At 35.6% G+C, this 15,586-nt stretch overlaps 1 protein-coding gene across 5 annotated transcripts in view; it reads right to left on the bottom strand.

Moving 5' to 3' along the window:
- Window positions 1–110: 110 nt before the first annotated feature.
- KCNIP4 (potassium voltage-gated channel interacting protein 4) overlaps window positions 111–15,586 on the bottom strand; it is a 437,812-nt gene continuing 422,336 nt past the window's right edge. For 4 of the 5 annotated variants that reach the window (XM_050710490.1, XM_035552483.2, XM_050710489.1 and 1 more), the window contains 5 exons: window positions 14,534–14,604; window positions 7,601–7,708; window positions 6,423–6,527; window positions 6,017–6,079; window positions 111–1,150 (listed from right to left, as the gene is read on the bottom strand). In XM_050710490.1, coding sequence (XP_050566447.1) covers window positions 1,103–1,150; window positions 6,017–6,079; window positions 6,423–6,527; window positions 7,601–7,708; window positions 14,534–14,604 — 395 coding nt within the window. In that variant the 3' untranslated portion in view covers window positions 111–1,102. The remainder of the gene's footprint in view (window positions 1,151–6,016; window positions 6,080–6,422; window positions 6,528–7,600; window positions 7,709–14,533; window positions 14,605–15,586) is intronic. The other variant, XM_035552493.2, reaches the window with a different exon arrangement.

Below are 15,586 nucleotides of genomic sequence, written 5' to 3'. Positions count from 1 at the left end.
ACTTATCACATATAGATGATATTGTATAGCTGAAGCTTCATTTTTTTCCCTAATTCTTTCTCATAATTAAAGATATTACAAAAAGCTGACACAGATGTTATCCTGTCTAGAATTCATTATTAGAAGATGTTACTACATAGTGATATTCAGTCTGCGCACGGAAGAGGAACGGAAGTTTCAAAGGAACTTCATGGTTTTTTTCTTCATTAAAGGCAACAAGACACATACCCATGAACACAGTGTTAGGATCCAGTTAAGTTTTCTTCATGAAAAATTCAAGGCCAGAAGATTCTTAATTTTAAGCAAAGATCTTTGTGTATATGCCCAAGAATAATTAGTAATATAGTATGTAAGGACTCCTGATATTCATGTCATGAAAAAATAAATGCAGATTTAATAGATAAGTATGATTAATAGAAGCTTACTAGTATTTGTTAGGGCATAAATCTACCTAAGCAATTATTTTTAAATTTGTGTTACATAACATCTCTTCCTCTCAAGTTATTTATTTTGTTAGGTTTGGGGTTTTGGTCTTCTTTTTCGAAGAGGAGAGAAGCAAGTTAAAGGTGGAAGGCAATTGCAGCAAGCTGTGCATTGCACATAGCACATTAAGTTAAATTATTATTAAAAAACTGAGGACTACACTATACAAATGTGGAAAGGAAATACATGGTAATGCCTCTGTATAAATTAGAAACTGAGATTTAATAAATACACTCAAACACCTGGAGCTGAATCCAGTACAAATGAGTAGCAAAACTAAGAGTATTTATTTAATCTCCTTGTGAGATTAAATCTATTTTATCTAGGGGTTGGAATGATAATAAAGCTGCATAAAGTCAGGTCCTATTTTGGGGGTTTTGAAATAAAAACCTGACTTTTCAGAACAATCTTGTTACGTACGCACTGTTGAGATGCTAAATAGTATAATTTGAAAAGATGTGGGGAGGAAACTTCCTAATAAAAAAAGACTTATTTGCATAATACATGTCTCAGTATGAAGCTGAGTAATTTTATTTACGGTAAAGTGGGAAATCCATCTTTTGGATAGTATTGCAGAATAGCTCATGTTTGTCCATTAGATGTTGACCTAATGCCTTCTTTATATCACATTTTCAAAGAGCTGCATGGATCGCATTATATTCTCATCCTGTAACAAAGAAAAAAAAAGCATAAAACAAACACAAAGGTCATACACCATTACAAATGTAGTTAGCAAATATCTATAGTGAAATTGGGTGGAACTAACTGTACATATGTAATGACAATGTCTATTTTTCATCTTGTTTGGAGAAAGTGTTAACAGAAAATGGCTGTTGATGGATCTACTCCTAATTTGTGTACATTAATTAAACCAAAACTACTCTGTCAGGAATGCATAAGCATGTTAAGAAAATATGGTCTGCAGTATTTTGGGGGTTATAAACTTATATCCAATTTAATAAAGTATAAATAGACAAATACTCAAGGAATGATTTCTATATCTGTAGTGTGAATCAGGAATTACTACATAACATACAGTACATGAAATTACTAGTATTGCATATCATACGCAGAAGCCTTTTTTTCCAATTCTGACCCATCCTATTGTATAGTTATGGATGACTAAAATAAAATAGATTTAAGTGTGGATCTTTGATTGGAAGAATCAGTCAATTCCCCAGATACCACCAAACACTTTTACTCCTCAGCTTATCTTTTTTGTGTGTTCACACTGAAAGATGCTGACAGCTTCCTAATTCTACTTTCTGCTTTGCATTAGATAGGCAACAAAACCTTCAAATTCTAAGTAATGCCCAATGTTTACTGATGCATCACTCTGTATTCCAATTTCTATTAGTAAATAACTCTCAGCACAGCAGTCAGAAAAAAAGAAATTGTTTATAATACACACCTTTCATTGTGCAGAAGAAAGTTTACTTCTAATAGCCTGTATTTGGTGGTGGCACTTCTGCATCACGAGTCCAGTTGCAAGAGTAGGTTACACATTCATTGAGCAATTGTTGATACCACTAATGATTTTTATTTTTTAACCTGAATGAATACCACTTAGTATTTTCTCAAGAGATAAACTAACCACCATAGTCAAATGAATAAATAAGACTGACTGTTTTAGAACATTTCATAAAAGGAATGCAGACAAAAACACTTCTCGATTATCAGTGTTGTCCACAACTGATAGGTCTGTAGGTTTTCTGTACATTAATATTCCAATAACAACACATGATTAAGCATGAAATCACAGTTAAATTATTCCCTGTTCAGTCTAGGGTTGATTTGTTTCATAGAAAATGACAACTGAGTAATTTTCTCATTTTGTTACAACACATGCACAGTAGGGTTTTCATCTTTGATTCTATATGGCATCTCAAGTGGTGTTGCTGTAAGAAGTGATCCACACACTATTTTTAACTAGCAAACTAATTTATCAAAGCAATGATACCTAACTAAAAAATTTAATGCTATGTAGATTAATGCTTTTAAAGTTTGCATATGAAATTTACTAAGTTTATTTTAATTTACAGTAGTTTAAGTTTTTTCCACTGCATTGTTTTGTAATATCAATATATACTTTTGAAGTTCATTGCTGTAAGGTTAAGATGTTTGCTTTGACTAGAATCATTTGTCATTTAATCATATAAAAATGTTTTGTATATAAATTAGCAACGAAGTTTAGCTAAGCAAACATGTTCTTCATTTAGAAAGTGTTTTGACATTTCCTAATACACGTATCATTACTAATGAAACTAGCTGTTTTCTAAAATCAGCTCCATATTTCTGAAGTTTTCTGCTTCAATACAGAAGCCTTCTAAATGCCCCTCCTTTATTCAGTCAGATGGGAAGGGTCTTCAGAAGAAATTATAGACTTGTCATGATATTTGGAACATGGTGGCTTTTAGTATGTTTTTTCCATCTTCAGAAAAATGTAGATGCTTGATTTACACTTAGCAAAGAGTTCTAAAATACCTTAATCTTTCTTATTTGCCTCTTTTTTTCTCCCAGTACATTTTCCTAAACAGTGTTTCGTAATAGCTTTGTTTAGATTCCTGACTCAAGGTGTTAAGGGTGGTGTTTGCATAGTCCATATAAAGTACAAAATATGGATGAATGGGCTTTACCAGGCCTGACCTAACTGCAAGCTCACTTCGAGGTTTTCCTGAACTCTGATATGGCTCCTTTGCTCTCTTCAGACTAGCCCAGACCTATCAGGACTCCATACAGAATGGATTACTCTTGCAGAAAATGTCTGTCCCAGAAGCCTTTTTTTCCTTTATCAGAAGGTCCTTTAAGTCATTCACTTTTGCACCATGCATGCCTTACTTCTTCACCTTTGTTCCTCATGGTGTTGCTGTAGATATGAAGCAATGCCTGAGTCAGGCCACTTCCCACCAGCACCAAGCAGTGAGAGGACACAAGTGAGGAAATGAGTTATGATAAGGAAATACTTCTGCAGTCCTCTCTTTGTCATGGTCAGAGAGAGGTCCTTATACCCAGTGATGAGAGAAACCATTCATCAACGGGCATTCCTATTCCAGGGTCTGAGGTAGAGTCATTTGTTACGCAAACTGGCAGGGAAGGTTTTGAACAGACTTGCTCAGATGTCAGCCTTAATGTCAAAAGAGGGTTCACAGATGAGGAAACCAACATAGATGTAAAAGTCTAGGGAACTGGAAGTGTGCTGTGCCCTGTCCTGAGTTTCCAGATTCAGTAGCAAAAGATTCAGGTAAGCAAAAGTTTATAGCAGAACTAGCAACGGTCTAGACAGAGGTCAGGTGTGGTTAAAGGTTTGGACTTTTTCCCTAGGTGGAAAAATTGAATTAAATGAGTGTTTTGCATCTTGGGAAAGAGATGCTGAACAAAAAGCAATACCGGTAACCCCGTTTTTTGCATAGAACATACAGAAAGGCTATAAAAATATTTCATATCATGTCTAAAACACAGACAAGTTTACTCTAGGAGAGATCACAGAATTATCTAAGTTTGCTCTAGGCACTGTTAAGTACTCTTGAACGAGGAGCATCACTCCAGGACTGAGAATTCAAATCACTTCATGCTAAGAAAATAAAGGAAGTTGAACGTTATCTTTCTAGATCAGTCTTGTACCTACTAAGATATTAGCAAAAGGTTTTCCTACAGCTGTGTTTTAAAAGGAAGAGGCTGCTACTGTCCTTTGGAAGAAACATAATCCTGAAAATGCTGAAACCACATTAACAGAGCACACTTTCTGAATAAAGTTTCTTGAAAGATTCAGGTTGAATCCAAAACCCAGAACTTGTTTCTGAAACAAAATACTGATGTAAACATGAATTAAACACTGCAGCTCAGAGCTTAATAAGAGAACAGGTCTTCATAGGTAGAGAGACAAAAGTTTAGACAGAAAGGTACTTTTTGTATGCCACCTTTGAAGTTAAAATAAAGTGAAGAAAAGTGTCAAGATGATCTGTCCGTTAAGAAGAGAGAATGGTGTCTCTATCATGTAATGATTTAGAGGATCTCTCTCTATCATGTATATTCTGAATAATCAGAAGAGAGAAATAAGAAATCTTCCAACAGAAGCGAGAAAGTGTGAATCACATTGGAAAAGGAGAACAAGCAATTCCTTACTGAATGTACTAATTTTCTTTGAAAATGGATCATGCAGTCCATCACTATAATCACTATCACATTCAGGTTGGACTTTGATTTAAGTTCCAGAACTCAGCAGACCTCAGATGGGAAATGAATCTCATCTCTGTTTCAGATGATCCTTCAGCTTTATCAGAGCAAATACCTTTCATTCATATTGAACAAGACCGGTGAGCTAGAACCATGCTTGATGTAGCACTGCTGACAGATAGGACACTATCCAGTACCCATTACTAAGGGTACACAGAACAACCAGTTAGAAGAGCTGTTTTCTTTCCTTTATACACCCAAGTCAGTGGATTAAAACTGATCAAAGACTCAATAAGTGGTTGTGACCCCTCTGTATCTTACTGCTTTTAAATCATGAAAGCAATTCCAAGGAATAACTGCAGACACATAAAACAAGAGACAAATAGCAGAACATCTTCAATACGTCAGCTTTCTATATTCCATATGATTATAAATCTATCACTCACTAACTGCATTGTTCTTGCTGGTCTTGTTCTATCCTGTCTCTTGCCTACTGTATACTTTGTGGTGTAGGAGGTAAGAAGCAATACACACAGTCTGGAGTGTTGGTCTCTGTCAGCTTCATATTAATCAGTCAGCTTGGACAAGGTGGACGTACCAGCTGAACACTGCTACAATTCCGTATATTTTTCACTGCAATAAGTAGCACTGGTTTATTTACCCCATCTTATCACTAGGTCTAATACAATACTTTACAGTTATTTTGTACTATATCACGTTTCTTTTTCTTGCCTTTTTAAACCAACAAATTAATGGTAGTTCCTTAAATTTCTGAAAACACAACTTACCTTTTCTCATATCAGCTCCTGGTCCAAAAGCTAGCCAGTTCCCAAAGGGCAGAGGAGTGAAAAGAGTCTGTAATCCCTGCTACATAAATTTATTCTCATTCGTGGCTCAAAAGGCAATGAGCTGCTTTCAGCAGCTGAGGGAAATTAACAGCCACCTGAGCAGTGTAAACACTTGCAACTGGTAATCACAGTCAGTTCTTACTCCTTTGCAATGAAAAAAAAAATTGGCTGCTGTTAACTCTTGCCATCTAACACTTTGCAAGCTCCTTCTACTCGACCTTTTTAAGACCTTCAGCCCTAAAACTCACTCTTGTAGGAACATTCCTATATATGATAAATTTTCAAGCAATATTATTATTATTGCTATGACTATATGCCAGTTGTAACAAGAATGTTTGCCAGCATGGGCAGACAGTAGAAATAAACATTTAGCTGAATGTGACGAAACTTTTTTTGCTATGAACTACAGAAAAAAAAATGCTGTTCTGCTCACTGTCACACCAAAAAAACTGTGTAGCACTATGGTAGCACTAGCCAACTGATAGGGATTTGACGCTTCACTGGGTACTTACCTTCTGGCAGCTCTCAATGAATTCATCTATGGTCACTACTCCATCTTTGTTTTTGTCCATTTTCTGTTCAAAAAGAATAAAAATGTATGATTATCATACTGATAATTGTACATAAAACAAGTTCTTTTTATTATTCATTTGGGTTATATATCAGCCTAGGGAACAACCAGGCCAAAATGCTGGGAAGTTGTAAGAAGTGATACACTAGAATAAGTTTAAAGAGCTGCTTGTTGAAAAGGCAAGGTGTAGTGAATAGATCCGAGAAACAAGTGACTTGGGATGGAACCACAAAGAAGGAAAAAAGATAACAAAATTGATAGGATATGCAAAATTATTACAACAAAGAAAATCTATTCATACCTGCTAACAGAGCAGTCTTTTTAGTTCCTTATGTTACCTCACCCACCTGGAAAAATGTTTCCACGTGTTGTCTAGGCGCGTCCTCCTTGAGAACAGGATAAGTGCATTTCCCCATCATATCATATATTGCTTTCATGATATCAAGCATTTCCTGAAGAGAAAAAATATGTCTGTGTAATGCAAGCTGCATTGTAGATACTGTTTTGGCTCAGAACAGGGTTCTAAGCTTTACATTTTAGAACAAAAATTTGAGATTTGCCTATTTTATGATAGAATAGCTTCAAGAATGAACTGTATGTTCCTAGAAATTCTAGCATATTAGTTCATCTTTCATAGATTCAGAGGAATGTTTCTGATTTTAAATCATTTTTAAATGATTTAGAATATGTGCAAGTTCACTGATTGTGGGAAGAGTCTCCTGAGGCCTAGTGAATAAAAGTAACCAGGAAAAGAAGTTCTGTAACAGCAAGTTAAAGCACACACCTTCATACAACTGAGTTTTCAAAAGAAAGAAGAAACACCCATATATACACTTGCACACATGGAAAGAGTCTTCCTTTTTTATAAAAAAAAAATAGAATTTTGTTAATAGCGTGGGTTATGAAAACTATAAGGATAATCATAAATACGTCATCTGCCAGTACGATGAAGAGATTATTTTGTAGATTGACCTTCTGCAGTAATCATGAAGTATCTCTCAAAGTGCAAAACCAAAAGTGTAAAATATCTATATAAAGACCTACTGTTGAAAAAAAAATTATGAAGCCACAGATTTGGTCCCACCATCAGGTATGGTTAGATCTTTGCAGTATAAAGGATTTAAGAATCTTTTTATATGTATTCTGTTTCAAGTAAAAATTTTAGAAATAGATTCAAAAAATGAATTATGGTTGAAGCCCACTTAATTTTCTTGGGTCCAAATATCCTACCAAACTACTTTATTCTAGTGAAAAAAAAAATTGCTTAAGTAGAAGCCAAATGTCTCTGTACCTGAAGAATTTTGACCATCCATTATTTCTGTGATAATTTTTCCTTTTCAATTTCTATATATGCCTTTAAAATGAGAAAATTATTTTTAGCTTGTTTAGTTTCATAATATGTTGTATGTTTATTGGTTGACATGTCTAATTTGACAAGGCTGCTTCTGAAGCCATTCTTCTTTCAAAGCAGGCTTTGTGTATACAACCTTTAGTTTCAGTGATTAATGTAAAAAGTAGACCTTACCTCTTTAGTTATATATCCATCCTTATTTATATCATACAAATTGAAAGCCCAGTTGAGTTTCTCCTGTACTGTCCCTCGGAGTAAAATTGAGAGACCCATAACAAAATCCTAAATAGACAAAAGCTCTGGGTCAGTTTGGAATTAAGCAGTTTTTCACAAACACTCAGAAATGCAGACTAATGCGTTCATCAGAATCACAGAAGTCTTGAAAGGTGTGTTGTTTCTATTTCTTTCACTTGACAGCAAGTGTTACAGATTGCTGGTTATTTAAATGATTACAAATCTAGGCACTGTATGCTACACTAATAATAAGTAAATTGAGTAATTTTCTATAAAATAAGCCATCATTTTCTATTAGTGCATTCATCCTCTGAAATGCCTCGCATAAGAAGTCCTTGTTGAACTTGCTACCAAGGAAAAGCAACCCCCATGGTTTAATGGTCCAGAACAAAGCTTAAGTGGGAGTTAGATTAATCTTAGCACAGGAGATCAATTTTGGGAGAATTATCCACTAAGGAATGTTCCATTCTTGTTGTATATATGCCTTGTTGGAAGCGGAATATGTGGTTCCCAGACCTCTTGGATCAATCTTGTGCAGTCAACATTAAAACCTCATGTGTGCTACAATACACCTCAGTACTTAAACCTTTTATTGGAAATCTGATAGGGAATATACTTATTTTATGTCCGCATGACGCCTTAATGGTCTTGTCACCGACCAATGCTCTAATGCTATAGAACTACTCCACAGAAGTAAATCAGAAGACTATTGAGATTATATACATGAAGTATTTGATATAGATCACTGACAAATTAACATACGTTTAGCTATAACTAATGGGATTTGTCATACTAGGCTCTTGATCAGCAGACAAACAATTATAACAGTAGACATACTTACATTACACTAGAGCTAGAACTAGAGTTTGGCTTCATAATTAATATTCTTTTAATAGCACAAACCTTATTTACATTGCATGAACATCTTCCAGATCAGAGAAAATATCAATCAGGATGTGTTGTCATCTGTCTTCTGCATTTCATAGCACATTAACTGCATTTTTTCAAATAACAGCTTTTTTTTTTTTTCTACCCTTCTCCTCTACCCAATTCTGTTTGATAAGTTTGTAAACCCATAAATCTGTGAAACTGTCCTGAAAAAGTTTATATTTAAATGTGCATTTTTACATTATTGGCAAAGGAAGTCTTAGAGTAACACTAAAGCAGAGACTACAAAAGCTGAATGGTTTTGTATCACCACTGGCAATGTTTGTGCATTTTCTTTAAACAGGAACAATGGAAAAGAATGCATGGAGGTTAGTCATATATTACAAAGGCCTGATGTACCACATAGACAAATAAGTATACCCAATGCAGTCAAGAATACACAGATATCACAGTGTCAGATGGTCTAGTAAGCATAGCTCTTTTGACAGCTTCGGTCTTTTTAACAATTCAGGTAGTATGTTCTGGGTTTTCTTAGTCTCTCATAAATTTCTCTCTTATTGGTACATGTGCCCTTTGGGGTAAATTAATACATGAATCCTGAAAAGAGTTTTGCTCAACTTCTCTTGTCTACATCTCAGTGACTAATTGAGGGTCACCAGGTTAAATCTCCAAACAGCTCTTTAACAACGTAATATTAAGTATTAAAATGTCCAAGAAATTCAGAACAGATTTGATCACATTACAGCATTAGCAATTAACCTTTTTAATTCAGTACTATTTCTTCACATTCTTCTGCACTGTTTTACTGCATTCTTGATGTAGCATTTGCTGAACCTCTGCAAGGGTCTCCAATAATGTTATTTTCTTAAAGTATTATGTTTCAGAGCTCTGAATTTAATTTGGCGCCAGCAACATCTTTGCATTTATTCTGATGCTTAAATCGTATCTACTTGCCTTTTCCTGATTATTTCTCTTTCTTCCTTTCTTTGAGGTGCCACCCATATGTTAGCTGGCTTACTGGCATTATTTATATCCCCATATTCAAGGCAGCCCTTCTATCATCAGTGTTAAAAAACATGCATCAAAAAACCTTGACTTTGTAGGAATGAATGTCCTTGTAAAAGCTGAAAAAGCTCAAAACCTTCCAGGTGTCTGCTTTAAACTTTGCAAGAGCAGATCACCTCCTTCCATATTGCATGAAGGTGTTTGGGAATCATACAGAATTTGGTTTAGGTGCACCACCTTTGTCTGAATGCTCCCTGGGGTCACCCAGTGCAGCAGTCCAGTTCAGGAACAATAAAAAGGGTTTATCATAAGAGGAAGTTGCGATGAGCTGAATAAGGACTAGTTAGGACAGGATATCTTTCCACATACTTAATTTCATATGATTTAAGAATATAACAATAGAACAACGTATAAATGGAAAATCTGATTCAATGGACACAGACTGAATCCACAGGGCATTTCATGCTAGATCCTCAAACAGAAAAAGACCCTGCCTAGTAAAAGGCATTGTACACGAGAGGAGTGGTGAAGCTCTGTGAGCTGTTAAGCTTGTGATCCAGTGCCGAATGCTATGGTGGAGCAACAGTACTTAGTGCAGCAGATAAGCTGGAGAGAGGCTGTCTACACTCTTGTTACCAGCACCTCAATGACACGTGACTCAGGCACTCCATTTAGCATGAACCCAAGTCCCCATTACAATATTTACTGTACCCAGATGCATTTTCTTTCCTGGTTTAGGCATCTGGCTCCTGGAGAGAGAGGTTTTCTACTTTCAGAGACTATTTATTTTTGAAGCAAGATAGATAGTACTGCTTGGACACTTACATCCCCTAAGGACGCCGACACTGTCCACTGAGAGGGACAGAAGGCCTGCCCAGCTGAGCACCTAATCACAGGAGAGGTGCATCAGATCTAGGGGCAGAGAGTCTGAAACTCCAGAGAAGGACCAGACTCAGGCACACCTCTCTGTTGGGTCTCTCTTCACTCTGTGACAGAAGCACAGAAGCTATGTGCTTTTGGTACTTGCCCTTATTCCTTTCCACAGCTCCTTATTTCCAACTTTTTAGCTTCCTGCTGAGCCTGCAAGTATTTGTGAAGACCTCAATCGAATGCCAAACACTCTTGTGTATATAATTTATTCTCCATGAAAGGGGGATGGCTCACTGAAGGGCTGTAAAGCGGAGCATCGTTGCACCCATGTTAGAGCCTCTGTATGCTTGCTGTTACCATCTGCCCAGCTGCCAGTGCCATGCTAGAGCTGTGCAGAGCCTCTGGTTGTGATCTGTGATTAACTTGTATTTGTCGTTTTTCCCAGCAGTGATAAATTATCTCTTAGCACGGTTGTCGATGACTTTCTGATTGCTTCATCCCTCAGTAAATCTTTGGGGAGAACCAGTCATTAATAAATTAATTAGCAAGCTTACTAGTGTGCACTCTGGGAATAGTGTGATTCGTAGGAAAGCCTGAAATTATTCCACCTGATCACATGTTCCTTTGTGTCTTGTTCAAGGCCAGAAGAAGCAGGTAGGCACCAAAATCCATTTTGGGATTTAGCCCTTAGGATTTTGGGAGGGAATTACACAGTGAATGTTAGTCACAGCAGTGGTGGGGCACTGATGCTCTTAGGACAATGAAGGTTAGCAATGACATGGAGGAGCTGCTGTTAAGAGGAACTATATTTCTCTGTAGCTGCTTTACACCAGCTGGTATCAAAATGCCTTTGAAATCACAGGTGCCCTGAGAAACATTAGCTTATTTCATATATGACATAAACAAGGTTTTTCTATGTTTAACACAGAGAATCACACTTGAAGACATTCATTAAAATCAGTAAACACCTTGTTACTGTCTTGGAGGCAATGACTGTTCATTACTGTTCTTATTAATTAAATAATAAAGATGTGTTTGATCTCAGGACATAAAAGAAGACAGAACTAGGTAGGTTAATTCTTGATTCTCCGATAGAAATGAGTTAGCAAGCTTGTTAATTCATTAATTAATGCAAAATTCTGAGGGTACAGCTGAGAAATAAAGTAATCAGAAACTCACCAACAATTTTGCTAAGAGATAATGAATCATTTTAGAAACAAATCATCATTTAGAAACAAATGCAAGTTTGTTTTTGATTAAAAATGACCAAAATCTTTGAATATCTGTTGCATTTGGCACAGCTTTTGTACTTTAAGGCACTGAGAATTTGGATTACTGAGTGAAATTCCTTTCAAAAAGATCACATTTAGAGTAGCATTAATCTGCATTTACAGCGGACTAAGGGCATTGATTTGAATATTTGTTTGTGGATGCATTGTGCTTTACCTTTGACTACATATCTGAAGTTAAATAGCTTTCATTTTCTTTTTTTTTTTTCTCTTTATCATCTCCAAATTTCAAAGTGTTGTCACCATTCAAACACCTTATTATCCCCAAACTTGTTACTGACATATGCCTAGAAGTACTAGACCCATCAAATAAATCTAGTTTGGATACCACTTTACCATTAAAATCATTAGAAGAGAGGCTTCTAAATACCTGTGTCATTTTCACCTTTGGATACACAGGGCCTAAAACCAGATGACCTGAAATCTTCAAAACACTCAGTTACCTATGGATTCTTGTTTTTTATGGTATTTGTGTTTCTGTAGAGCTTAGTGATATGGTTTAGTGAAGGACTTGTTAATGCTAGGTCAGAGGTTGGACTAGGTGATCTTGGAGGTCTCTTCCAACCTAGATGATTCTGTGATTCTGTTCTTATGCTATGCAAAATGCTTTGTCTGACTCTTACTAGAGAGTATACAGATTTAGGGATGTGCAAAATTTCACATATGTAGCAATCTCACTAAGCAATCTCATCTAATGAAGGTATGGGTTTTACAAGTACAACATTGTGCTAAAGTCTAACACTTCATTGTTGATGGTTGAAAATTTGAGGGAAAAAAAGAACAAATTCTGTCCTCCTTTTTTGCAATTCCAGCTACCACAGCTTCATTAGAAAAAGGAGATTGCAACAGACAACAACAACAACAACAACAAACTCTTACCCCTACAAGTTATATTTCTAGTTCTGCCAGTTCATTTCAAAATTTCCTGTTCTTTTCACACAGAAGAGAGCCAAAGAGCATTTTTCTTCTTAGATCATTATATTAAATTGTATTTACTCCTACACTGTGATGGATGATTATTTATAAATCACACCCCCTTTTTTCCACCTTTATGCTGTTGTTTTTTTTTTTCTTCCTAATAAGAATTAGAAAGCTAGAGTGTGGATTGGTTTAGACAAGATATGGCAGTTGCATCTGAGATAAAAAATGATCAGGAAAAAAATTACTACTTCCGTGATTCAGAGCTACTTTCACACAATTAGAAAAAAAATCTAAACATTTTTAACATTAGCAGGATGCTTTTAGAGTGGTTATTGTATAGTTTATAAATACGAAGCTGCTGCATGGTACAAGGACACAGAAATAGAGAGTCTTTTGACAGCACTAGAGTTGTGCTGGATTTACAGCTAGTGCAAATGAAATCAAAGTCTGGGTCACTCTGAGTCGATAGTGGACAAAAGCAAGTTGGAAAATGTCTGTTCTCTCAATGATAAAAAAAAAATGCTTTATTTTCCTACTTTCATTTGTTCCAAAGCCTCTTTCGAACATAGACCTGCACTTTGAGATATTCACATCCCTCAAAAAAGGCTTTACATCTATTGCATTTCATAAGTCTTTCTTTTTGAGATACAAATGTGAACAAATTGTTCAGGAAAGCTACAAAAGCTTATTTTGTTCTCATTATTCCTAATGATAACAGCAGAAATACTTCTCAAATATTGATGCTAAAAATGTTTTCTAGTATTGTCTCTGCTGTTGCTGATATGACCAGAAGAATTCCTTGTAGAATTAGCCTACATACAGAAGATGTGAATAAAAGCTCCATTTTTTGCTTCCACCAGGCCCATTGATTTCAGCTGCCTGGAAGAAGGCAGATGGGGTTCATGTTTTTTAAATAAATGCAAGTAATCTCCCACAAAATGCTCTGGTTATATTCCCAGGTGAGGTTTAGGTTTATGATCACAGTGCATCTGCTTGGCAATACTTCTCCTTCCATATTACATCAATAATAAAAGAATGAAAATACTTTTAAAAGATTTTCCCTCAGATCTCACAACATCATTCAGTCAAGTAAATCATAAAAACACGTATAGGGCATTTAAACAAATTTACAGTGGATATATTTAATCCTAAACCAATCTCAAGTTGTAAGGATACCATCTGTCAATTGAAAAACTAAACAAAGCACAATATGACAAAGTAAATATTGTTTTGCAGAAGAACTGGGAGATTTCTTAATTCTGTACGTTAAAGTAATGGCTCCTTTGCAGTATACCCTGTTTTCATCTAACTATTGCAGTAAGTTGCCTTTTTTGTCATGATTTTTGTATTGATGATGTCAGCCTTTGCCGGTAATGACATCAGCCTCAGCAGGGAAAGGCAGAAGTTTGAAGATTTGGCATGTAAATGGAGGAAGAATGAATTTTAAACTCATGTGCTTTTAAATATATTTGCTATAGAGGTGTTTTTTTGTTTGTTTGTTTTGTTTTGTTTTGTTTGGTAGAAGCTTCTCCTGGAAAACAACAGAGTCTATGAGCAACCCTATTTTGGCTGAGCTGTAATGTTATTTGGATCAGAGTCCTCATCTTGAAGACAGGCAGGAGGATAAGGATTCTGTTACATAACTTGTGAATAAGTTGGGTTACCTTTTAAGTTAGCAGATTTATAAAAAAGTTAATGTAGCAGCACAGTATGAGTTAAAATTCTGGGATACACAATTGTAAAATAATGACTTTTGTTAACACGTTGGAAAAACTTGAAACTTTAGCCACATAAACTAAATTTTATGTGATCCATATAATAAAACTGACCAAATTTCACTTCATTACAGAGAATGTCAAAACATTGAAGGAAACGTAAAGGAAGTAACAGCATCACTTACCTCAAAACTTACAGATCCATTGTGATCAGTGTCAAATGCGTTAAACAGAAAATGTGCATAAGTTGTGGAATCTACAATTTAAAACAATAAGAATATTTCATAGTAAGCATGTCTTATTTCATAGTAAGCACATCTTATTTAATTTCATTTCATTTCATGAAATATTTTTATAGGAAGATATATTTTGATAACAACTAAGACTAAATTTTCCAGTCAGCTTAAACTTATTTTTTTTGGTGGGGCAGGAGGGATAAATTACAAGTGCAAGTATATGGGTAACTGAACTGGAAAAGAAATTGTGAAAATCTGGACTAGAGTATTTTTATTCATTTTCATTACCACTGCTGCATGCAAACTACTAATCACTGATGTCTGAACAAATAGTGAAGAAGTCATGTTAATGTACTCTGAAGCAGTCTGTGTCAATGGGAACGCTACTTTACCAGTTAAATGACTGTGATAGTGGATCCCTCTTGTGTTACAGAAGAAAAATGTGTTCATTTGTCACTTTAAATGAGGAAAGCAGGCACTACCATCTGTGCATCTGGCGTATCACTTTTACTCTGGAGACAGGCGTGTTGCCCCAGCTGAAGATGAGCTGGTCAGAAAATTGCTGCTGCTTTCGGGGCTCAATGCGCCACACAACAAACTGGCACAGGGACAGGCACCAGTGCCAAGACTTATGCTATATCACTTCAGCAGTATATATCACCAGCCTGGCTGCTGTATAGCTGTTGACAGCCATAGGTGAGATAAAATCCTGTCCAGAGAAACAGATTCTTAAAACTGTGTTGCTGCTTGATTCCCATGAGCATCTTATGAGAGGTAGGTGCTTAAAAACCTTGAAAAAAAGTGGCTGTAAGTAACTGAAGTGGTCAAAAAGTCTCTGAAAGATGACTTTAGGAAAGTGATGCCTTCACTAATTGTTTACTTTTCAAGCCTATTCAACAGCGTATCAACTCAGTTTTCTTTTGATATTCATTGTTTTGCTCTTTCCATTTTATATATTTACATTAATTTTAGGTTAATTAACATTAACCTCACAAACTTTTA

The sequence above is a fragment of the Cygnus atratus genome, chromosome 4 (genome assembly GCF_013377495.2).
Source record: "Cygnus atratus isolate AKBS03 ecotype Queensland, Australia chromosome 4, CAtr_DNAZoo_HiC_assembly, whole genome shotgun sequence".
Lineage (NCBI taxonomy): Eukaryota > Metazoa > Chordata > Aves > Anseriformes > Anatidae > Cygnus > Cygnus atratus.
The sequence above is the reverse complement of the archived record's forward strand: the minus strand, read 5'-3'. Positions and strand labels throughout refer to the sequence as shown.